The sequence below is a fragment of the Zootoca vivipara genome, chromosome 4 (assembly GCF_963506605.1).
Source record: "Zootoca vivipara chromosome 4, rZooViv1.1, whole genome shotgun sequence".
NCBI lineage: Eukaryota > Metazoa > Chordata > Lepidosauria > Squamata > Lacertidae > Zootoca > Zootoca vivipara.
In genome coordinates, this window is record NC_083279.1 from 74519347 (window position 1) to 74545621 (window position 26275).

A 26275-nucleotide genomic window follows, 5' to 3' on the forward strand; every position below is an offset into this window, starting at 1 on the left:
ATCTTCTTGCAGTCCATGGGACTCTCAAGAGTCTCCTCCAGCACCATAATTCAAAAGCATCAATTCTTCGGCGATCTGTCCTTCCATTTAAAGATAAGCCTATCCAATTTACACTTTCTGAAACAATACACAAACCAAAACACAGATATACTTCAAAACGTCATGCTTCTCTAACTTTTTCAATGCAATTCTCCAGCGAAGTAATGCGGCACTATAGGGTAAAGTATACATGAAAGTGCATATATTAATGAGGGGAAATTGCTTCCAAGAATGTATACATTCGGATAAATTCACATGAAAATGTTGATGAAACTTTCATAAGGCATTTTTTAAAAAGCTTTCACTGAGAGATTCCCCCATCCCTAATCCTAACCATGTCTACTCAGAAATACATCCTACTAAATGCAATTGGTCTTACTCCCAGGTAAGCAGGATTAGGGTTGTAGCCTAATTCATTCTTCCTAAGAGAGGCTCGCATTAATAGTCCAAGCTCCTGGGTGGTAAAAGTGAGGCCTGTCCAAAGCTTTTTTCAAAGATAGATTCCAAGACCAAGCTCAAGAATCTGATCCATTAAGGCCACAATACTTTTCAGCTGTTCCTCTTCCTCTGCCTTGTCACAGGCCATAATAACTACAAAGCAGCGTTAGAAACTGAGCTATGAAAGCGAGGAGCTAAATGGCACTTTAAACCTAGGTTATGGGTGCAACAACAGAATGTCTAGGTATGTCTTTTTTATAACAATACAAAGCTGAAAATGAATGAACTGCAGCTAAAATATTATGTTCATTTTTCATATGGTCTACTCCTTCCCCTGCCCACCCCCTCTAATAATCTTAAGAGGGTCTCTTCTCCAGTCTTCAGAGAGTAGCTAGAATTGGGGAGGCAGAAAAAAATCCTCCTTTCCTTCTACTCTGTAGTTTTAATCTGAAATCTTAGGCGCAGTACTGCACCCAGAGCTCAGAAACTGCTTGCGCTAATGAAATTCCCTGTCTCGAAATGCGCCTAGAACAATGGGAGTTTCGAATACTGCCACAAACAAGCTTTATTTCCATGTCAGTGAAGTTAATTGTTTCCAGCTACAGGAACTGTTATGAACAACTATAAACATTATACTGAACAAGATGCAGGAATAATGCAGTAAACACATAAAGTAGCTCAGATAAACACCGTCTCCTCTGCAACAAGCAGTGTGTAAACTCACCAACTGCAGTTCTTTACTGAATACACTTGATAGATTCCCTTTCCCTAACAAGCAGTTTCAACATTTACACTGTAAGCTTTACCAAAGCCATAAAAAACCCTCACACAAACATTTACATCTCTACAGAGGTGGGGGGGTTTTTATCCTAAAGGATCCCTAAATGCCTGGTAAGCCATATCCAGAAGTGCAGCTTTGTTTTACAGAACCTGGCACATAACACTGCATTAAACAATTCTGTATATAAGAAGCAGGCTCAGCCGAAAAAACGGATTTTTTTTGTTTTTCCCCAGTTTATTCTGGCGTGGCGGCCATTTTGGAACTGGGCAGAGCATGCTCAGAAGCGACTTTTGATGCTGCTCTGCCCATTTCCAAAATGGCTGCAGCGTGACTTCTGGTGCGGTGGCCATTTTGGACCTGGGCACAGCAGCATCAAAAGTCACTTCTGAGCATGTTCCGCCTAGTTCCAAAATGGCGGCAGCACTACTGAGTCTGCTACTTCCAGTCCAATCCCTTATTTTCCAGGCCAGAACTTGGCAGGTATGGCCCTCACCACTGCACCTTTCTGCTGCAATATCGTGGCAGCATGGGAGTAGCTGCAAATGAGAGTATAGTTCCAATGACAGGGCTGGCAGTAGTGGGGGCACGACACTGGGGGGGGGGAGTGGTGGGGACCCAGATCTATGGTGTGGATGGTCACGGCCTTTTGCACACAGCACCAAAATGTCTCTGGCTGGCCCTGCTGGAGCAGAAAAGATTAACCCAGCCCCCAAAAGCCACATCTTCTACAGCAGACAACAATCTCCAGTTGCATTTTCTAAGTATGTGGGTAAAACTATGTGCAACTCACCACTATGTTTAAATCAGCTTTGAGTGAGCTAGGCATGCCAGTCCTAACCAAGATCTTAAGCACTATAGAGTACCAATGAAACACGCAAGAGTAGCCTTTGCCAGCCTGGTGCCATCCAAATGCATTGGGCTATAATTCCCATTTGCTATGCTGGTTGCAAGTGATGGGAGCTGTAGACCATAAAATTTGGGTGGCACCAGGTTGAAATGCAGCTGAAAGATTTTGGGTGCTCTTTTCAAGAAACACAGCCTAAATCCAATATAAGTGAACTTCAAAAACATGTCCCAATGGAATGTGGGAGCACTATGAATATTCGGGAGGGGGGGAGCATCTTTGAGGGGTTTCCCCCAAATTCTTATTAGTCCAAGAAGAATAAAAGTCCTGAAGTGATATAGCCTGATGTAAATCCTTTTCTTTCAGTGGGTATACTCTAATATAAATGGTTTGAAGATCATGAAATCAACTACCGTACACATTACATTCATTTAAAAAAAAAACAGAAAGAGAAGAATGAATGATGTGATCATCAATATTCCCTGGAAGTTAGAGAAATAAAAGATGCAATTATGAACCTGGACAGTGCAGGAAAGCAAAATGATCTTCCCACATTTGTCTGTACACAGAGCATTCTGGGAAAGCGTTACACTCCAGATCTATTACTTCTTTCAGTTAATAAAACAGTACCAGAGGATTAAGGTGTCACAGGAAGAAGGGTTGATGCAAACTTATGATCTGAGACTACAACTTGCAAAGATTTACTCAAATGTTCACTGTAATGCACTGCTGCTCCATAAGACTGCTGTGAAAATTGCTCTCGGTATACAAAATAAAATTAAGTTCCAACGTATGTTTTGTAGGCTTAATAAATGTTGGACCACACAGGCACCAGAGCAGGATGCTGCTCCTTGTGGGAATGCAAACAACTACCAACAGAGTGTTAACAACAACAAAACCACTCTCTCACTTATAGCAGATACTAAATCATAGTACTGAATGTTAGCAGATATTTCAAAAGGTTGCTGGGACTTACAGTCCATTAAGCCCTATTTGGTTAAAACATAAAGTGCTTGAAATGGTAATCTAAGCTATAGTTTTAGATATATTCAAAAATAAATTACATGGACAAACCAGCATTAAAACATGGATGCTCATAACACATTGTACAGGAATGGCAGTTTGGCCTCTTGGTTTTACATCCCTTCAAGCTCTGAAAGGAGTTTCTGTATCTTGTGGATGTGGGGAAATGGGGTGAATCCAAAAATGTGACAACTCTTTGTTATCTAAAGACAGGGAATAGCCAAAAATATTATCAGTTTTAGCCAGATGAAGAATTTTTAGGTATCTGAGTGAAAGATGGTAGCCCCAAGGTTCTTGGTCCCACCCACCAGCTCTTAGCTACTGATTTCACCCTTGCAGTGCAATATAACAGCAGCAGCCTAAAGAGAAGGCCACCAATTTGGATTGCTTTAAAAGAGTATTGGACAAAGGAGGGGGTTATCAATGGCTTCTGGCCATGATGGCTATGCTCTACCTACACAGTTGGAGGCAGCAATGCTTCCAAAAACCAGTTGCTGGATGGCATGGGAGGGGAGAGTGCTCATGTGTTCATGTTCCGCTCGCTGGTTTCCCACAGGCATCTGGTTGGCCACTGTGAGAACAGGAAGCTGGACTAGATGGGCCACTGGCCTGATCCAGCAGGCTATTCTTATGTTCTTAAAAAATAACAGTTTAGGCATATCACGAACCCATCATTAAAGTGTAAGAGTAGAAAAAAAGCTGCATCTTAGAAACGGTGGGAAACTACTGTCCTATAGCGTGTTCCTAAGCATCTTTGCTCAAAAGTAAACCCCTCTTAGTTCCAAGGGACTTACACTTTGTAAGTCTGTTTAGAGCTGCAACAGCTCTAGTCTGCAAAGTTATAAAAACAAGTTATGGATAAACGAGGTTGGCACCTTGGTTCTACACCACATTTACTTGCAAGCGAATCCCATTGATTTCTCTGAAATTTACTTTGAAATAAGTACATTTAGGATGGCAGCCAAAGACTCTTGGATAAAAATAGCAAGGAGGCTGCACTCATACCAGTGCAAAAATAAAGAGTTCTACCAGTGATGTGCCAAAACAGGAGTGTATGGTTAAATATTACATATTCAGCACACAATAAAAAAATTAATGAGCACAGGGGTATATACAAATGTTTTCTGCATTAGGATTTGGAGTAAGCTAATTTTATTTTATTGATCTGAAGAGGCAGGAAGCAATAGTCATAAAATAAAATGCCAATAATTATATCTAGAATAATTCTACATGTTTTCCTTAAAGGGATGTTCCCAGTTTGAAAACACCAACATGGAGTATTTCTCTACATCTGCCTGAACAACTTGGGTGTCACCAGTTCAAGTACCTCTAAGATCTACACCAAATAACAACTTTAAACTGCAGCAGGGAATCCAGATAGCACTACTGACCAAGTGCACAACCAGAATGTTGTATTTATAGCCCCCGCTTTGGACTTCACAACTCAATTTGTCCTTCATGAGGTACAAGGTATCCTGCAGCGCCTCTCCCTATCCAACACGTTAAAGCTGTTGCAGTAGGAAAATACAGATTATTCCAGAGCATAGAAGGCCAAAGGACTAAAACGTCAATTCCTATAAACACAGTAATCCCACAAGGTCTCCCTTTATGGAAATGTTGATTTAACAAAGCAAGGGATCCAGGCAACACGAAGGCAGATTAAATCAAATGTGTATGGTAATGACAATTTGAAGAAGTTTAACACACACAAAGGATCTGATGTTGCAAAGATTTTGGCACATGTTTATCTTTCCGCTCCTATGCAATCTCACTGAAATATTACAGGAAGAAAGTCAAAGTCAAAAGTATGCAGAAGCTAGAACTGAAAGATACAAACTTCACTGCTTTCGAGCCACTCAAGGCTCGAAAGCCTTTACCTTATCATGGACTATTTACTACCAAATATGTGCAGTGCCATAGCAGAAAGAGTAGGAAAAAATACTATACTGTCAGAAATGTGAACATAAAAGCAAAAGCAACGAAAAAAATCAGAAGTAATGGGGGCAGGGCAGAGACGTTTTCTCCCAATATAGGATGCAATCCTACCTAGGAGTAAGCACCACCGAATTCAATGTGGCTTGCTTCTGAGTATGTATGTCCAGTATTGCACTGTTTCATATTTAGATGGGCTCAGAACATCTCTTCACTTTGTCCATTATTTTAAAAGGATTTAAATTCCTCTCAACACAGAAAAATCAATGACCAATGAAAATGAATGCTGAAAGCAAGAACCTAAGTATTTATTTATTTTTAGGATACATATTCCACTCCTCTGTGTCCAGGACAGCTGTCTACCAGCTCCATCTGGTATGCTGGCTGAGACCCTACCTGCCCGCGGACTGCTCCTGCTATCTCCCGCTTAGACTACTGCAATGCACTCTATGTGGGGCTACCTTTGAAGGTAACTCGGAAAGTACAACTAATCCAGAATGCAGCAGCTAGACTGGTGACTGGGAATGGCCACCAAGACCATATAACACTGATCCTAAAAGACCTACATTGGCTCTCAGTACGTTTCCAAGCACAATTCAAAGTGTTGGTGCTGACCTTTAAAACCCTAAACGGCCTCGGCCCAGTATACGTGAAGGAGCGTTGCCATCCCCATTGTTCAATCCAGACACTGAGGTCAGCTCTGAGGGCCTTCTGGTGATTCCCTCACTGCAAGAAATGAGGTTACAGGGAACCAAGCAGAGCACCTTCTCGGTAGTGTCGCCCACCCTGTAGAACGCCCTCCCATCAGATGTCAAGGAAATAAACAACTATTGCCCTTCCATCAGATATCAAGGAAATAAACAACTATCTGACTTTTAGAAGACATCTGAAGGCAGCCCTATATCAAGAAATAGTTAATGTCTGATGTTTTACCATAAAATAATAAAATATATTAAAGAAATAGCAGTGTTCAAGAGTTCCCGGAGCAAACACACAACCCATGTCTTCAAAGCCCCATGTACGCATTTGGGAATTGTAGCCCAAAATTCCTTTCAACATGCGCGCGCGCGCACACACACACATTTCAATACCTATATTTTATCTTTGTTTTTAATTACAGTTTTATGTATATTCTTTTTAATTGATTTAAAGGTATTAGTTGTGTTTTATTTATAATTTTATTTGAACACTGCTTGGGGAGCCTTTTGATCAAGTCATATTGGGTAATTCCATAGAAATGTCAACCTATAGACTCAATTTTCATTTTCATATGTAGTTAACATGCTCTATATAATTTCAAAGGTAATTTTCCAAAGTTTCATTAATTGGCAACTGTTTTTCAAAATGGCATTTTACAAGCGAGTAAAACAACCACATGCAAGAAGTGTCGCATACATGGAGATGACCCAGAATTTCTCTGATTCCCCCCCCCTAAAGTGCAGTTAAAGACCTCTCCAAGAAAACTGAGAACAGGCTAATGAGCCTTTACTGTACTGTACTCTACTGTACTGTCAGTTTTGCTGACAATAAATTTTATAGAATTGTGGAGTTGGAAGGAACCACAAGGGTCATCTAGTCCATTCCCTTGCAATGCAGGAATATGCAGGTGGCCCGTATGGGGATCAAACTCACTACGCTATCTAACCAACTGAACTAATGGATGTTTAACAAAAAAACTGAACAAAATCAGATGAGTTTCAGACAGTAAAACCTATGCTGCTTGAGTGTGTTACATTTGTTACAAAAGCACATGATTTTCCCCCAACAAAATCTAAGAAAAAATATTGAGCTTGCAAGAATTTTACATTAGTTACATATTTCAATACACAATAAAAAGAAAGTATTTAAACTACTGTACTACTACTTGATAATTTTTGTAGGAAAGATCAAGGCAGTTAACAAAATGTTTAATGGCAATTGATACTCAATACCATTAGCTGAAACACAAAATATTATGTAAAGAAGCTTATAAATGTTACATTAGTCACCACAGAATGGTCAGCTTGCTTGTACTATCACATTTTCATGGGGGGAATATATAAAGCTAAAGCAGATATGAGAGATCACCGGCAGCTCTGAGGTATTTAACATAAATTGTGTTCGATAGCACAGTAGACAACTCTTCTCTACTGACTGAAAGTAAAACATATCAAGAGAAAACAATAGTCTTTGGCACAGAACTAAGAATCTCAGAAAGGAAGAACATGATGTTCCCATTTTCAGATTGCCACAATGATGCGCACCAGTGGTGATCCCCACACCTAACCACACCAGCTATGTTCATTCACACATATATAGTTCTTACCTATAAACGATCTCTCAAGAAAACATTAAGCACTTTCCAAAAGCAAATGACTACAGTAGGTAAATACTTTGGAGCAACAATGCCAACAGAAACGTCAAAAGCAAAAACTTAATTGCTCTTCAAAGGCATGAGCAGGCTTTTAAAAGCAAAGAAAGCTAGCTTATCACTCCGATGAACTCCAAATATGTTGTTTGTGCAATTCTCATTGAAAGAAACTGTTTACAAGCACTTTTGAATACTGTATTTTAAAAAGTATAATAGTAGCATCCTGACAAATAGATGAGTCACCAGAAAAAGTCGCTAAATATCCCCTAAGGGGTACCAGGGGGAATATTGCTTATTTTGCCATAAGATGTAAAATGTTCTCTAGTGGTTAAGACTTGAACCATGGAGCCAAGAATATGCCATCTACTCATTCCACTGCAAGTCCGAACTGCTGAGTACCCCTACTTCTGTTGCAAAATATGGACGCAAGCTATTTTACCTCTCCTCCAAGAGACCTTGCAAACAGCACCCCAAGTTACAAAGATTTGAACATTTGTACTCTATACCACTACAGTGGTACCTCGGTTTATGAACACAATTGGTTCCGGAAGTCTGTTCATAAACTGAAGCGTTCATAAACTGAAGCGAACTTTCCCATTGAAAGTAATGGAAAGTGAATTAATCCGTTCCAGACGGTCCGCGGAGTAAGCTTTCATAAACTGAAGCAAACTTTCCCATTGAAAGTAATGGAAAGTGGATTAATCCGTTCCAGACGGGTCCGCGGAGTACTTAAACTGAAGCGTTCATAAACTGAAGCATGGGTGTAATTGGTTCCGGAAGTCTGTTCATAAACTGAAGCGTTCATAAACTGAAGCAAGCTTTCCCATTGAAAGTAATGGAAAATGAATTAATCCGTTCCAGATGGGTACGCAGCGTTCATAAACCGAAAATTCATAAACCGAGGTGTTCATAAACCAAGGTTCCACTCTAAAGGGATTGGGGCACAATGTAATCACCTTTTCTGCCAAGCAGTGAGGAAAAGGCAATGCAAGGGAGATGGAATACTCTATAGCTTAGACAAAATGCATAGAATGTTTTGGCTGGCCATCATGTATCAGCCAATACATAAAGTAAATTAAAGGCTGCCATTGCTACATAGCGGCTTTCAATGTAGACATTGCTGAACACACAACAAGTCTAGTCAATTGCAACTCAACACTATCCCAGATTAAAGTCACAATGTTGAACAAGTTCTCACATATGGGTCATTCCATGCCGAATCACCTGGTGCATGTGCTCTCACGACTCAGATTTTCTTTAAAAAATATATATGTGTAGATACCTATGAGATAAGGGACGCGGGTGGCGCTGTGGGTCAGAAGGTCGGCGGTTCGAATCCCCGCGACGGGGTGAGCTCCCGTTGCTCGGTCCCTGCTCCTGCCAACCTAGCAGTTCGAAAGCACGTCAAAGTGTAAGTAGATAAATAGGTACCGTTACAGCGGGAAGGTAAACGGCGTTTCCATGCGCTGTGCTGCTTCGCCAGAAGCGGCTTAGTCATGCTGGCCACACGACCCGGAAGCTATATGCCGGCTTCCTCGGTCAATAAAGCGAGTTGAATGCCGCCACCCCAGAGTCGTCCGCGACTGGACCTAATAGTCAGAGGTCCCTTTACCTTTACCTTTGAGATAACATCAAATTATTTTTAAAAGATTTTTGGGTCCAAAATTTGGCGGAGAATTAAAAAATTTTATTATTATTTTCACGTGATTTAGGCTAATGCAATTTCTGCGTCAGTTTAGAAAAAACCTCCTTTTTCGCTTATTTTTCAACCGATTTAGTTTATTTTGGTATCAAAACAAAGCTAATTGTGGTCCCTTTCAAAATAAGGTATAAAAATGGTATTGCCTAAGTGCCACAGAAAAGGGTCATCGACCATTCAAAGTGAATTTTTTATTTTTATTCCCAGTAGGTTTGATGAGCCATAGCGCCCAAACCACAACTAACACATTTCATATTTTTTTGTAGAATGGAGATGGTGTAAGGGCTGGGAACAACCTTGGTGGGATATTCACAGCAGAAAGAATCACAGGTGGACAGAGAAAATAAAGATCACTGGGAGGCCTGCTCAGAAACATTTCAAGTGGATTGTACTGTATATCTTTTGAAAGCATATGCCACTGCTATGTATATCAAGCATATACATACTATGAGTAAATAAATAAAAGTTTGTTTCAAAAATAAGTTTATTACAAAAAAAAATCCTGATATGGTATTTGAACAGAGGTTTGTTTTTTTAATGTCTGCTTCCCACATCCCACCCACCCCACCCCCTGGAAGAGGCAAAGGAGATTTTTTTTTTAAAAAAAAAGTCCATACATTAACTACTCAGTACATACATTAGTTAAAAGCTGGATGGTGTCATACTCTGCAAGCAATTGTGTCCATTTGTCCAAACTGTCATTGCTTAACAGAGAACAGATCTAGATAGTCTCTACAGATGTATCAGAAGCCTGGATCTGGCATGCTGATTCTGCCGTCATTCTGAATGCATTGGTTTATAATTAGAAAATCTTGGACAAAAAAAACCGAGAACATGTAATTATTTTTGCTACTGATATAGGCATTGAGAGAGTGGCTTACACAGACAAAAGGAAGTATAAATCTGTTTTGCTGCACAGTGATGAATAACTGTTGAAAAGGCTTTGATACTAGTGAAGAGGGAAATGCTGCTTCCTTTTAAAATAGATGGTACAAATACCGACCAATGGACAATGCAATCTTGAAATCAATGCCAAGTCCCATCTATTTGAGTAAGACCTGCAGCACTTCTAGGCTCTGGTACACCATGTTAAGCCTTCCAATGTCAAGATGAAAACTGTTCTGATACTCACCATATTTAACAGTGCTTCCCTTCTGTCATTCAGCCTTTGCTGTTCTCTAGTTCAGAAATAGATCCATGACAGTCTACAACTCTTGTCAGGAAGCTTTGGGTAACTTCCCTTCCTATAAAATTCTGTTCCATGGTGTACTGGAAGCAGTACAGTACTTTCCTCCCTGCTGTTGTTCCTTCTGTACAATATACTTTTAGTACAACACTTTAGTACACAATTGTTGTCCATTTACTGCCCTGTGTCCAGCAGTCTTCTTTAAAGGATGCCCTTCTGGGCACATTGAATTTCCCACCAGCAAATGAACTGTGCTGCGTACCTAAGTGTTAAATATTCCGCCGCACAAATAGCTAATTCACTGGTACTGTAGTTGCCCTGTGCAATGCCTTCAAACAAGTTGTTACTGATGGTCACCAAACTTGGATGGCCTTAAATCATCAATTTTAGACAAATTCATAAGGAAATGGCTACCAGTCATGCCGATTACCCTTGAGGTTGGTCAGGAGGCTGCAACTAGTGCAGAATGTGGTGGCTAGGCTGCTGGTGGCAGGAAACCACCTTCACTATATAGCACCTTGTTTGCACGATTTGCACTGGCTGCCAATCCATAACTAGGATAAGTTTAAGGTTTTGGTACTAACATATAAAGTTCAGGGTTAGGTTACTTGAGATACCACCTTACCCCTTATAGATCCAGTAGATAACTGCATTCTGAACCGGAGTTTTGCCTCCAACTTCCAAAAATATCAGAAGCCTGTTCCACAGTAACTTGGAGCAGGGCTTTCAGGGTGGCTGCCCCTTTGGTGGAACAGCATTCCTGTTTAGATACAACACATGTCCACTGTCTGTTCTTTTCTGGAGACCACTGAAGAATTTTTTGTTTCAACAAGCTCTTCTACCAGGATGAAAATATCTCTTTGCCTTGGGCTTAAAAAGAATACAAAATGAACATCTATTTTTTGTTATTTAGGGTGCTGTTTTAAAACTACCGTATGATCAGCTGTTTTTATGTTATATCTTTAAAGCACCTTGAGACACATGCAAAAGGTGATTTATGAATTCATAAATAATTATAATTATATTTATCAGCTCAAGTATCAGAGGCAGTATGCCTCTGAATACAAGCTGCTGGGGATCATGAGTAGGAGATGAATATTGCCTTCATGCCTATGGAAACCCCTCTTCTGTGACGACAGAAGAGTTGCTTCTAATGCTTGGAAAATTAGGAAAGAGCATGCAGTACTGCAGACAACCACCCACGCATCTCCTAAGAGTCAGGGGTAGCCAACATGGTGCACTTCAACTGGTGTTAGGACTACAACTCTAATAATAAATGATCACTTGGCTATGCTAACTGGAGTTGAAGGACAGCGGCAGTCCAAGAAATGAAGGGTGTCTCTGGAGCTACCCTTGACTCTCCTAAAACCATTTTCCAACAGACTCAACTGATGCTGAAGAGCCATATGCCAAACAGCCAAATAAATAAGTCTATGAAAGTTACCAGCCTCCTTACAGACTGAGCATAATTGCAAATTGAAATTTCACTTTATTCACTAGGGCTAATCTGTGCAATGAGAAGGGGCACTACCAACCCTAACACTGCCGGCCACATCACAGACATAGTTGGGAAGGAAGTGAAATAATGGGAATGAAGCAGCCAATCCAATTCTGACAGTGGCCTTTCATGTCTCATCACCTATGGCTCCCAGGCAAGTGCTTAAATGCAAGGCTGTTGTGGACCAACTCACTTATCATTCTGTCCAATTTCAGAATAAGCATACAGCACTTGCAAGGAGTAAACAGCTAAGGGTGCTCAAATACAAGGGGGACAAGAAATGGGTGGAAATGAAGCATTATACACACTGCATACCAAGACTAGGGGCTGTGTACATACTATATACATTTAAAGCACATTTAAAACACATTCATTCCCACAAATAATTCTGGACTGGTATGTAGTTTACTGCAAGCAGGATTACAATCCCGGTAATGCTTAACCAACTACAGTGCCCAGAATTATTTGAGGGAAATAATGTGTTTAGAATATGTATAGTGCGTGCACAGCCAGGAAAGCTGAGCAGAGGTTCAACATTAGCACAACTGTTTAAGGAAATCCCAAAACTGATAACAAGCACAAGGGAGTGCTGCAGACCTGAATTAAGGGAGCATTGGCAAAGGCACAAAACCAATTGCAGTGCGGCTGGTGGAGTTCTGCATCTGGATCATAGCAGCAGGGGTCTGAGTCCTTCACTCTCAAGCTTCAGCAGCACAACAGTCGCCTGCCAACGCACCACATGCTGTTGTGACCAAATCGCATAATCCAAGAAGAAGAGGAGAAACCAGAGTCACAAATACCTTACTTACTAAAATACCCAATGTGACTTGAAAAACTGCACCACAGCAAGATGCGTCTCTTCCTTTTAAATCACTAAAGGTATCAAGGAGTGGTAAAAGTTCAGCACTTCACACATAACTATGAGCATGGCGACTCTTACTTAATAGTTGCATGTAGTCAAACCAGCACAATAGCAAAACTGATCCCTGCATTCCTGTAAATTTCTAAAAACTTAAGAAAAACAAACAATTCTTAACTCCCATCAGTAAACAGTTGGCATGAGATAGTGTTGAAATGAAGATAACTCTGTGACTCCCAGTTCTTCCCAGCATTTGTAAACTGCACAACAGTATCACACTCTGATCCTAAGCATGATCATCTGCAAGAAACTCCCATTCGATTCATTTAGTTGCTTCCAAGTATATTTAGAGTTCAATCCATGCACAGTTCAACTCTATGGAAATCCAAAGTGAAATGCATCATTTTGTCACACACAAATGTAAACATTGCTAAAACAAATCTGTTAGCCCATCTTAGTGAGGTATTAATGATTCACATTTCTGTCCCCAATGATTTCAACTGTGTTAAATTTTTTTAGAACAAATGGTCAGAGACACTGAATCTTTTCTATCAGAGTACAATAATTGCTACCTATAATTAACAGACCAAAACTTCTTTTTTAAAGTTTTAAGACACTAGGATTGGAACATCCAAGTACTTACGGTTGAAACAGATTACACAGAAATAGTTACTCTACTATTGTATAAAAACTGTTTTTGAATGTGTGTTTCAAAGACTATTTTGTTGTATTAAAACAGAAACAATTAGCATAAAAGCAGTAAATAATCTGGATAAACTATCAAATCAGATCAAATGCAGGTATCCTGGGCTACAGTCTTATTTGGGAATAACCCGAAGTGAACTTTAATTCTGTAGCATGTTGGTTTGGGCTGCCTGGGAGGGCTTTATACACTTTTCAGTGCTCCTGTCCTTCTCAACAAGAAAGTTCTCCTAAAACAAACTTCCCCGCATGCTTTCAGAAGAACCAGTGTTCAAGTCAATACCTTGAAAATTAAAGGAAGTCCAGCATTAAGAAGGAAGCACTAAAAATGAAGCATCTGCAATGTAGAATAATGAAGTGACTAAGGCTGTGGAGAGCATTGCTTAGTTTTTAAAGATTACTGCATGTTCTACAACTGGGAAAGTGGACCTCTGGGTTATAACCCCCCCTTTTTAAAAAAGAGGCACAGTAAAACTACGCTTTAATATTAAATACTGTTATTTTGCTTGTGTGTGTTTTGTATATAAACTGTCAGCCCAACACGCATCTTAAAACGAAACAGAAAACACACCCTATCCACGCCTGGTGGAAATAAGCTCTCAGCCAACCTTTATACCTCTGCATTACAAAAAGAGAGGAAGAGAAACATTACAGGAGAAAGTAAGGCTTTCCCAGCTCCTTATAATAAAACCACTTCTACAGCTACAGTCCCTTGAAAGGTCGCTGGATCAGAACGGACTTTCTCTCCCTCTCTCTTTCTCTCTCTCTCTCTCTCTCTCTCACACACACACACACAAAGAACTCCTTTCAAAATCCGTATACAGTACATTATTCTCTCTTTCAACGCTCTGCAGAGGAGAAACAAGCAGGGCAAGGGGAGCGGTTCTGATTATTCTGCAAAAGCATCGAGGCGCTTAAGGCGGCACTGCTAAGGAGGACGAAACCCTCCTCGCACACTTACTCCTCACTCTCCGGGACTTTACAGCAACTTGCTTGGTTCAGCAAAATAAAAAAGCCGCCTTCCCCGAGAAGCGCCCGGCTCCTGGGCTTGGGCTCCGAGTCCCGGACGCCGCCGCTCCGCCCGACCCCCGCAGCACCAAAGTTGCGAGTTCGAATTCGGCGCAGGGAAGAGAGGGAGGAGGCTGCATGCCTTTCTTTCCCCCCGCCCGCCCCGTCCAGGCACCCCCGCTTACCTCTCAGAGACAGCAGCGCCGCCAAAGGGGCCACCCAAAGCCCCCAGCCCGACGAGCCCTTGCAAGTCATGCCGGGCGCGGGGAGAGCAGCTAGCGAGGGCACCTCGGTCAGCGGCCGACGGCGCTTCCTCGGCTGGCAGGCAGCTCGCCTAGCGGGCGCCCCCCGGGGGGCTCCAGGTGCCTCGCCGCTCCGCAGCCCGGCCAAGCGGAGCTCCGAGCCGGGGCGGCTCCCGCTGCAGCAGCGAGCCGCTCCGGCTCCTCCCGCTGCAGCAGCTGCTGCCACCGCCGCCGCCGCTGTCCCGGGACCGCCCGCCCGCTCTCGCACCGCCTGCTCCCCGGGAGGCTCTGTGCGCTCCGGAGCCCCGGCAGCCCGGGGACGCAGCCAGGCTCGCAGCCGGCCCGAGAGCGCAGCCTGGCGGCCCCGCCGAGCTCCTACGGCGCCGGAGGACTACGAGGAGGAGGCGGCGGTGGTGGAGGAGGAGGAGGAGGAGAAACGGCAGCGGCGGCAGCTTGCCTTTGGCCGCGCCACGCGCACTCGCCGCCGCCCCCGCCAGCCTGGCTTGGGCTGCCCCGGGTGGGGCGGCGGGATGGTGGGGAGGAGGAGGGGAAGCGCCCGGCCCGCTGGGCCTCAGGCGCCTGAGGGCGAACCGGCGAGCGACGCCCGTTTTCGCGCCCCCCCCCCTAAAAAAGGCGGGCTTTTGGAGCCGCGCGCGGGCCGGAAAGTTCCTGGGGAGAGTTACCAGCGACTCAGGAAACGGGCTGAGGTGGGTTGGCGGGGGGGGGGGGCGACGCACCACCTGAAATGGAAGAGGGAGGGGTTTTTCTTTTCTTTTGACTCGCCTCTCTCTCCAGAGAACGGCCTCGCACGTGCGATGGAAAACTGCTGAAGTTGGGGGACGAGGCTGCTTCGGCCGACGGGGTGTTTTAGGGGGAAAGAAAAGGTGGTCGAAACTCCCCCCCCCCCACACGGGAGCCTCGGCGACGGCGGAGCGCCGCTCGGGGATCACGTGCAGCAGTTCCCCGGAGTTGCACCTGCATTCTCCTCCCGGTGACATTGCAAAAAAGAGCCCGCCGGGGCATTGCTAGGGGGTAGGGGGTGTGTGCGGAGCTCCTCTTGAGGGAGCTTTGGGCTTACCGAAAGCAGTTTTAGATGTGTGGGGAAGGAGGGGGGGAGTTACGAGAGACATCAAAGTATGCATTTAAAAATAATAATAACTATTTTTTAAAAAAATCACCCAAATCAGCCATTCGCATCTCTGCAGAGTGTTGCCTGAGCTGCACGGAACCCGGGCAGAAGAAATGCATTAATTCTGACTTCAGAGACATGCTTGCAGAAGGGCTCGGAGTCACTCGTGCTTCCAATAGTCACAGTTCTGGGTAGTAGCCAAAGCCTCAGAATGGAGATTGCAAGGTTAAAAGTCTGATTCCCGAATGGGACAGCTGCAAATTCCTGCATTGCAGGGGGGGTTGGACTAGAGTCACTGAGGGTCCCTTCAAACTCTTCAGTTCTATGGTTCTAGGTACTCTGGAGCAGAGTGCAAGCAAGACAGAAGTAAGGAAAGGTGGGGCGGGTGACAGTTTGGACATGTGACTTTGAAGGAGGAAAGTTTCTCCCTGCCATTCAACTTCATAGCAGAAGACTCCTAAGCGTAGGAAACTGTCCATCTAGCTCAGTACTGTCGACACTGACTGGCAGCAGCTGACTAGGGTTTCAGACAGGGAGTTTGTCCCAGCAAAACCCAGAAATGCCAGAAATTAAACCTGAGGCCTTTCCCTTTACTGAGCTGTAGCCTTTCCCCTGGAATTCCAGGTTCCAGCACAGGCCAGGAACACTTTTCTCCCACCCTGTTGTATGAGAGAGATGAAAAATTGCATGTTCGTCGTTTTATTTGTCCCACGTGGGGCACCTTGTGGTGATGTCCTCCACTTATCGCCTCGAGGCCACTATCAGGCTGCTCTTGAAGGCCCTTGGAAGCTTCAGCCTAGATCATATTACATCATTGCTCCAGCTTCTGCATTGGCTTCCCATATACATTGAGCACAATTCAAAGTGCAGATTTAGATTTATAAAGCTTTATGTGGCTGAGGCACAGTATACCTTGATTCATCTCCTGTGTTCTTTCTTAGCCCTGAAGATGAATCCAGGGTGTCCTCAGTTGACAACCTCCAATGCATCGGGTGCAGGCAGCAATGGAATGAAGACATATGCTCTTTCTAGGTAGCTACACCATAATCTTAGGAATGCATAATTGTTGGCGCATCCTTGAGTAGCAATAGTCCAGGGGTCAGCAAACTTTTTCAGCAGGGGGCCGGTCCACTGTCCCTCAGACCTTGTGGGGGGGCCGGACTATATTTTGAAAAAAAAAATAAACGAATTCCTATACCCCACAAATAACCCAGAGATGCATTTTAAATAAAAGCACACATTCTACTCATGTAAAAACACCAGGCAGGCCTCACAAATAACCCAGAGATGCATTTTAAATAAAAGGACACATTCTACTCATGTAAAAACATGCTGATTCCTGGACCGTCCGCAGGCCAGATTTAGAAGGTATTTGGGCCGCATACGGCCCCCGGACCTTAGTCTGGGGACCCCTGCAATAGTCCATCTTATACATCACAAATCCCAATGCCTCTGGGCTAATGGTGATGTCAAAAACCCACCAGAATAAAATAGAAGCACTGATACTATTGCTGTAAGACTGAAGGAAAGTTGTGCAGGAGAAGATCAGTGGAGCTGGAAACTGCTTTAGTAGGCCTTTAGTTGTGTATCTTCACGAAGATGTGCTGATTGCTATCAATAGCTGGCTTTCTTCATGACTTGGGGGCACCTCCAGGATTGTCAGGGTTTTTGTGTGTGCTGGCGGGATTCAAATGCCTACCAGAAAAGTTAAGTTTGCACAATTTAAGTGCTCTGTTACCTAGTGCAACAATTCCACTTTTAAAAAGAAATTGACTTTTTGTGGTTAGAAAATGCATTGAATAGTGTGGAATGAACAAATGGTTAAAGGGAAGATGTGTAAACACCCCACAAGCAAATCAGAACAAATGCAGGATGAATGTTGCCTAATCCTCTTTGAAAGCCATCTAGATTGGTGGCCATCAGTGCCTCTTGTGGGAGCAAATTCCAAGTTTAACTAGGTGCTGCATGAATAAGTATTTTCTTTTGCCTGTCCTGAACATTCCAACATTCAGCTTCACTGGATGTCCACAAGGGAGAAAAAGTTACCTACTTTCTCCAAACCATGTATAATTTTATACCCTTTTTAATGTTGCCTCTTATTCATCTTTTCCCTAAACTGAAAAGCCTTTCCACAATGCTGTGGCTGCTTTTCCTCAAAGGTGAATTTCTCCATTCCCTCGATCATTCTGGTTGCCCTTTTCTGAACCTTTCCCAACTCTACAATATCCTTTTTGAGGTGAGGCAACCAGAACTGGACGCAGTATTCCAAACGTGGTTGCACCATAGTTTTGTATGAGAGCATTATGATATCGGCCATTTCAATTTTAGTTTCCTAATGATCACTAGCATGGCATTTGCCTTCTTCACAGCTACAGCACTCTGAGTTGACATTTTCATGGACCCCCCCCATGCGATTGTTCACCACCAGTTCACGGCTCATGAGCGTATGTGTGAAATGAAGATTATTATTATTTTGTCCCAGCTTGTGTCACTTTACACTTGTCTAAACTGCCATTTTACCGCAAATACACTCACATTTGGATAGGTCCTTTTGTAGCTCTTCGCAATTTCTCTTAGCTTTACCAGCCCCAAACAGTTTAGTGTCATCGGCAAACTTGGCCACCTCACCTCCCTTAACTGCAACATTGCTTATGAACAAGTTAAAAAGTGCAGGTCCCAATACCGATCTCTGAGGGACTCCACTTTGAACATTCATAGAATGATTGAATTGTAAAGTTGGAAGGGACCTGAAGGGCCATCTAATTCAACAACATGCCATGCAATGCAGTCCATGGCAGTTTGTCCATTGATTCAAACCAGCAATTTCACAGTGGAGTTCTTCGAGAACTCTCAGGTAGATGCGATCTGGATTCAGTGATTTCACATTTTAAAAAAAGTAAGCGAGGGGAGGGGAAGAGTAGGCAGGGGGCAGGGGTGTTGGTGACAGTGAAGCAACCCTCACTTGTATTTAAGATAAAAATGGAAGGAGGGCAGAACAGAAAAGGGGGGGGGCAGGCTGGGGGGGATGAATTCACCTGGTCCAGGGCCTCTTCAAACCTGTCGACAACTCTGCCCCAGAGTCTGATTCCGCTACAACTCTCCACATCCTGGCTTCTAGCTTTCTGCCCTCTTGAATTCATCTAAACTCTTTTTTGCTTGCCAGCTTTCCTTCTATGTACTATTTGGACTCCCTCTTCCAAATCTCTTAAGCTAACCAGCCACTGGCAGAGATATTCAGGGGGGTTGGGCTGGGTATTCATCAATATGCAGATGATACCCAGTTCTACCTCTCTTTCAAATCAGAACCAGTGAAGGCAGTGAAGGTCCTGTGTGAGTGCCTGGAGGTGGTTGGAGGATGGATGGCGGCTAACAGATTGAGGTTGAATCCTGACAAGACAGAAGTACTGTTTGTGAGGGACAGGAGGCGGGCAGGTGTGGAGGATTCCCTGGTTCTGAATGGGGTAACTGTGCCCTTGAAGGACCAGGTGCGCAGCCTGGGAGTCATTTTGGACTCACAGCTGTCCATGGAGGTGCAGGTCAATTCTGTGTCCAGGGCAGCTGTCTATCAGCTCCATCTGGTACGCAGGCTGAGACCCTACCTGCCTGCCGACTGCCTAGCAGGAGTGGTGCATGCTCTAGTTATCTCCCGCTTGGACTACTGCAATGCACTCTACGTGGGGCTACCTTTGAAGGTGACTCGGAAACTACAACTAATCCAGAATGCGGCAGCTAGACTGGTGACTGGGAGCGGCCGCCAAGACCACATAACACCGGTCTTGAAAGACCTACATTGGCTCCCAGTATGTTTCCGGGCACAATTCAAAATGTTGGTGCTTACTTTTAAAGCCCTAAATGGCCTCGCTCCAGTATACCTGAAGGAGCATCTCCACCCCCATCGTTCTGCCCGGACACTGAGGTCCAGCACCGATGGCCTTCTGGCGGTTCCCTCACTGCAAGAAGCCAAGTTACAGGCAACCAGGCAGAGGGCCTTCTTGGTAGTGGCACCCGCCCTGTGGAACGCCCTCCCACCAGATGTCAAAGAGAACAACAACTACCAGACTTTTAGAAGGCAACCCTGTTTAGGGAAGCTTTTAAGACTACTGTATTTTAATATTTTGTTGGAAGCCACCCAGAGTGGCTGGGGAAACCCAGCCAGATGGGTGGGGTATAAATAAATTATTATTATTATTATTACCGGTATTATTATTATTATTATTATTATTATTATTATTATTATTATTACCAAAATAGTAGCAGAGTTTTGGACTAAAAAGAGCAGTGTGCTAAGACTACCTAGCACAAATGCTTCCCCCATTTAGTGATTATTATATGTAAATATCATAATACATAGAACATGAACAAATTGGTTGTGGGGGTGGAATTGCCAATTGATTGCTTTTATTTTAGCAGTCTGCAGGTAGATATTACAATGCATAGCAAGTTCAGGCAACATGAATTAAGTGCCGAGGAAATGTTATGCATCAGACGTTTCATTTCTCCAGAAGGACAAGATAGCTTCTGGGTCTGTGTAGATAAGAGCACCATACATTTCAGCAGAATGCATGCAGCTTCATCATTCAAATACCACTTTGTCTCTATGCTCTTGGTCTGCAGGATAAAGCTCTTGCACTCAAATAGTTGGGTACTAGATGCATACTCCCCACACTGCCAGAATTTTTTTTATCAACTTTCCAGTTTTTAAGGTCAGTTTGGATGAAAAATAAGCTACGAGGACTTCTTCCATTTTGCTAGCCAGGTAATTTCATGGTGGGATTCTTCCTTACAGGTAACTCTTATACATCTTGATTTGGAGCTTATTACAAGTGTGCATGATACTGCAACCTTAGAAGGGAAAACCATGCTGTTGAGGACTCTGTGTGTGCAGAAAACATAGGGGGTGTTCAAACATAACTAGTCCCCAATCCACTTCCTAATTTATTTCTGTGCCAATCTGTTAATTTCCATGTACCCTGAATATTACGATTTCTTACCATTTCTGTGCTTTCTGTGTTTTCTATAACCACACTTAATACTTAGAGGCTTTCCTTGTAATTGCAGTTTAAGCTTTCCTCCTCATATTTCAGAGAGCCAGTGTGGTGTAGTGGTTAAGAGCGGTAGACTCGGAATCTGGGGAACCGGATTCTCATCTCCGCTCCTCCACATGCAGCTGCTGGGTGACCTTGGGCTAGTCACACTGCTCTGAAGTCTCTCAGCCCCACCCACCTCACAGGGTGTCTGTTGTGGGGGAAGAGGGGAAAGGAGATTGTTAGCCGCTTTGAGACTCCTTTGGGTAGTGATAAAGCAGGATATCAAATCCAAACTCTTCTTCTTCTTCTTCTTCTTCAGTTTACTGCCCTACTTGCCTCCTACCTTCTAGGTTGTGGTCTTCTGCAGCCCCTTACTCTCTTGTCATAGTTCTCTAAGCTTTAAACTCAAAAGGTCAGAGGTAACTGGGGATCTGATTCATCTTGCATATTGGTGGGTCTACCTTTCCACTCGACCTCTTAATCTCAGAACTGCATCTTTATATCTTTCTGGACTGAATATCTTCCTAAGAGGCGGATGTGTGTTGACTGGATCACTATCTTAAGCCATCTTATTTTTTTGTTTGATTTTTTTCTGAGCTAGTTCTCTCCACCTCTTGGTGGTCTCTCTGCCAGTTTTGTTTATTCTTCTCTGCCCAGAGTTCTACACTTTTAGCAGCTGAATAGCAGCCATGTAATACAAATTTTGCACATGTGCATTTTTATGTAGGAAAAAGCTTCACTTGTTGAATTTGTTGTTCAGGAAAGTTTTTAATGTTTGATGTCATATTGTGCTCTAATTTGTTGGACGCCACCCAGAGTGGCTGGGGGAACCCAGTCAGAGGGGTGGCATATAAATAATAAAAATAAATAGAAATATTCCTTCCAGTAGCACCTTAGAGACCAACTAAGTTTGTCATTGGTATGAGCTTTCATGTGCATGCACAATTCTTCAGATACCATGCACATGGAAGCTCATACCAATGACAAACTAAGGTGCTACTGGAAGGAATGTTTCTTTTTTCTTTTTATTTTGTTTTGACGGCAGACCAACATGACTACCTACCTGTAACTATATAAATAATAAATTATTGTTATTAGTATTTCTGTTATGATGCTGAAATACTAATAACAATAATTTATTATTTATATAGTTACAGGTAGGTAGTCATGTTGGTCTGCCGTCAAAAAAAATAAAAAGAAAAAAAATATTGTTATTAGTATTTCCGTTATGATGCTGCTAAAGTCAAATCTTTCCACTTGCACAATATCTAGTTGAACAATTCTGATCAAAATGGCTTCCCATTATTGTTCAGTATTCCTGTTTTTTAAAAATCAAAAATAATATAATAAAATGTAAAATTAAATAAATATAATTAAGAAATAAGTAAGTAGATGGTGTATTAATTCCTCTCTCCCAACACAGTTCTTTGGGTAATGAGCAGATTATTTAAAACAAGGTTTAAAATACACATCTCTCTCTTGCTTTAAGCACAAACTTTATGCACACTTAATTGAATGTCGCTCATATTGCTTCTTTTTATGGTGTTTTTATGTATATTGTTGTACACCTTGTTATTTTCCATGAGTTTTCAACATACACACATACACTTTTAAATATAAATAAATAAATAAAGGGATTGGTGTAGCTTCGAGTAAACATTTCAGGATAAGAGGAAAGGGCTGTAGCTAAGCAGTAGAGCAGGCATCCCCAAACTGCGGCCCTCCAGATGTTTTGGCCTACAACTCCCATGATCCCTAGCTAACAGGACCAGTGGTTGGGGAAGATGGGAATTGTAGTCCAAAACATCTGGAGGGCCGAAGTTTGAGGATGCCTGCAGTAGAGCATACTCTTTGCATAGAGAAAAGAACGCATGTTGTATCTATCTGCACGCCACAAAAGTAAAATAAATTTCCTTCTCTCTTGCCCACCTCCAATAAATTACAGGTATTGTATGTATTATAACAAAGTGAGTAAAGCATTTGTGCTAGGTACTGTAAAATAAAATTTCTTGCATAGCAGGCAAAGACTGTTGATTCTTGGTTTTTACTATTGCCATTGTTGTTGTTGTTGTTGTTGTTTAGTCGTTTAGTCGTGTCCGACTCTTCGTGACCCCATGGACCATAGCACGCCAGGCACTCCTGTCTTGCACTGCCTCCCGCAGCTTGGTCAAACTCATGTTCGTAGCTTCGAGAACACTGTCCAACCATCTTGTCCTCTGTCGTCCCCTTCTCCTAGTGCCCTCAATCTTTCCCAACATCAGGGTCTTTTCCAAGGATTCTTCTCTTCTCATGAGGTGGCCAAAGTATTGGAGCCTCAGCTTCACGATCTGTCCTTCCAGGGAGCACTATTGCCATTACAATTATGATTTATTTGACTTACTAGTTGCCTACCATAAGTCTCCAAGCGACTTACAAAAAGGCTACAACCACAAAAGGCAATGACCAACTGGAACAGAGTGATATTCATAGTTTAGAATGAATACCAAATGTTGACCAAGGAAGCTTAGCATTGTGGGTGTCTTTTATGGCTCCTTTTTTGTTAACAGAATCGCTGGATTTGAAAAGCCCACCTTCATCATTTTGTGGCCCTTTCTCTTTTTCTGCTCCTTTGGTTATGGCAGCCATTTTGTGTAATGCTACACCCCCAATGGAGCCATTTTGTGACCGCCACCTATAGCACTTTCTCAAAATTCCACATGTGCTCAGTGGCCCCAAAAGGCTGGCAGCCCCTGGTCTAACCTCTGCATTGGGTTTGTGGAGGCAAATCAGGATGAGTGCTCAATATAACAGATCCTCTGGCGAAGCCCTAAACCAAAGAGAAATGATGGCGAGTAACTCTGGCATAGTCTTCTTTCTGTGGGCCCAGTTTCCCTACAATGCCTGATGATGATAGCTTCTTACTGAAATGGAGGGTGTAAATCCTTGTACAGTATATAAAGAAAAGGAGACAGGTGATAAAACCCAAAGCAGAGAGTTGGCAGCTGTAAATCTCTCTTTCATGTTTTTAATGAGAACGGGTGTGAGATAATGAAACCTAGCGACTAATCGTGCTGGTGAGATTGTGCATCCATTCTATATTTAGCAAACACACAAGGTGAAAGATTCCATAATTATCACTTGTGTTAGCCTTTCTAAGTATCTTGGTAAGTAAGAGTGTTTTAATGCCTGAGGGATTTTTTTTTGTTATTGTTCTTTCTTGTTTTGAGGTTTGTTTGTTTGTTTGTTTGCTGTATTGGTTGAAGGAAGACCCTTTCCAGGAAGAGTGCCACCTTTTTCTGAAATGTTGTTTAAAAACGAGCTAGAGATCCATCTGTTCCAGGAACTTTTACTTTATCAGGTGCCAAGCCCAGAATTGCTTTTTCTTCTATCTCCTAAACCAATATTGGGTTACCCACTGTCAGATCACAATTTATTAAAGGTGACAGTATTTGTGGTTTGATCAAAATCGGTTTCATCCTAGCGTCCTCCTGAGGTATAAAGTAAATGATAAAATTTACTGAACTGATCATTAATAACCTCAGTCTGCTGAAACCAAGTTATCTCACAGTGCTATTGAAGAAATGAAGTTGGCAGCCTGCTTTGCTTTAATTCTATTTAGGGAACATTATGGCAGAACATCAGAAATACATCCATTTAATTACCTCTGCATTTTCCCCCCAGAACAAAATCTTTAGAAGACTTCACTGTGCTTAGCTGAGTCTGCTGTATGCAGAGATGTGCTTGTCCAGTAAACTGTGGAAGTCCCATCAATTATCATCCCAGGCACTTTATATCATGTTTATCTTGCCATAATTTACTGAAAAGGAGAGGTCTGCAGCCAAAGATGTGGCTGATTATTTCAAATCGCTATGTGAGCTTCAGCCATCTTTGCCCCTTCTATTATTGGCCATTTTCATGCTTTCAGGCTTCTCTTTGCCTCTAAAGGCTGAATGTTTACAGTGATGTTTACTGTGTGAATACAGTTGAGGTGCGTGCTCATTGTTATGTAAAGACCAGCCATAGGGAAGCCAGATCAGCCTCAGGCCATCCGAAGCTGCCTTGTACTGAGGCAGGGCTTTGGTCCATCTCAGTCGGTATTGTTTACACCAGTGGTGGCCAAACTTGGCCCTCCAGCTGTTTGGGGACTACAATTCCCATCATACGTCCCATCATAGGACCACTGGTCCCAAAACAGCTGGAGGGCCAAGTTTGGCCACCAGTGGTCAACACTTACTGGCTGTGGCTCTCCAATGTTTCAGACAAGGTTCTCCCCCTGTCCTATCTGGAGTCGCCAAGAAGCAGCGGCGTAGTTAGCCGCTTGGGAGCCTGGGGTGGTGCATGTGCCCTGAGCCCATGCATGGGGGGGGGGGCAGGGCAAGGAACTGTAGGATGGGGCAGTGCGGCAGAATCCCCATGCCCAAGCCGCATTCTACTCCAGTGCCCTGCAGGCCTGCATTGCTTTTCCAAGCAGCACAGAGCCTGCAAGGAGTCTGTTTCAGGCAACCACCCAAACCACCACGTCACTCCCAGGAAAGGCTCAGGTGCGCGGCAGGTCCCGTGGTAAGTGCCACCTCACAGTGGCGCCCAGTGCACGCACAAACATACACACACACACACACACACACACACACACACACACACCAGCTACGCCTCTGCCAAGGACTGAACCATAGAATCGGGGACCAGTAGAGTTGGAAGCGACCACAAGGGTCATCTACTCCAAGCCCCTGCAATGCAGAAATCCTTTGGCCCAACGTGGGACTCAAGCCGTGACATAAAGAGTCTCATGCCCTCTACCAACTGAGAAAGCTGTGGGAACCGGGAGCCTTCTGCATGCATAGCAAATGCTCTACCACCAGGGATGCCCCACCCATGATGTGTGTTGAGGCCCTCACCTCAGGGCAACAGATCAGGCCTCTGCACAGCTTGACAGCTCTTGTGGTTGTTAGCCGCCACTGCCACTGCCAGAGTGTGCCCTCCCCCCTGCTGCCCACTCCTCTCCGGCCTCCTTTTACTCCCCAGGCCACCTCCGGTCACTTCAGGCTGTGACGACAGCAGAGGAAAAGACATTTTCAGTTTTGTCTCCAGCAGCAAAACATCCTGGGCTGGTGCTGTCTGCCACTCAACTACAGCCCTCAAGGAGTGGGAATTTTTCTGTCCTTGCAACACTTGCCAGCCCAAGGCATTTTTCTGCCTAAGGGAAAGGGAAAGATAACATGTTCATCCTATTCTGTTGGGCTGGAAGTTAATTCTTAATTAATTCTGGTGACAGAACAGCAGCTTCCCATTTTCCTGAGGGCAGTAGCCTAGCTTTGGGGGCACTGCAAATACTCTGTACTCCAACACCTCATCACCTGCTGCTACCTGATGCAGCTGCCTAATGGTTGGGCCGGCCATATTGTCATGGTCCTTACATTTCACGCTGCTATTTGCCTCTCTTTGTGCTACTTCCAACCTCCCTCTTCTTGGTTACCTCTCTTTCCCTTGTCTCACAATTTTCTCAAGACCTTCCCTCCTCCCTTTATGCATTTGTATTTTA

General features: G+C 43.4%; 1 protein-coding gene across 1 annotated transcript in view; it reads right to left on the reverse strand.

The window, feature by feature from the left end:
* IGSF11 (immunoglobulin superfamily member 11) overlaps positions 1-14803 on the reverse strand; it is a 167322-nt gene extending 152519 nt beyond the window's left edge. The window contains exon 1 of the mRNA XM_035114595.2: positions 14545-14803. Coding sequence (XP_034970486.1) covers positions 14545-14614 — 70 coding nt within the window. The 5' untranslated portion in view covers positions 14615-14803. The remainder of the gene's footprint in view (positions 1-14544) is intronic.
* Between the last annotated feature and the right edge of the window lie 11472 nt (positions 14804-26275).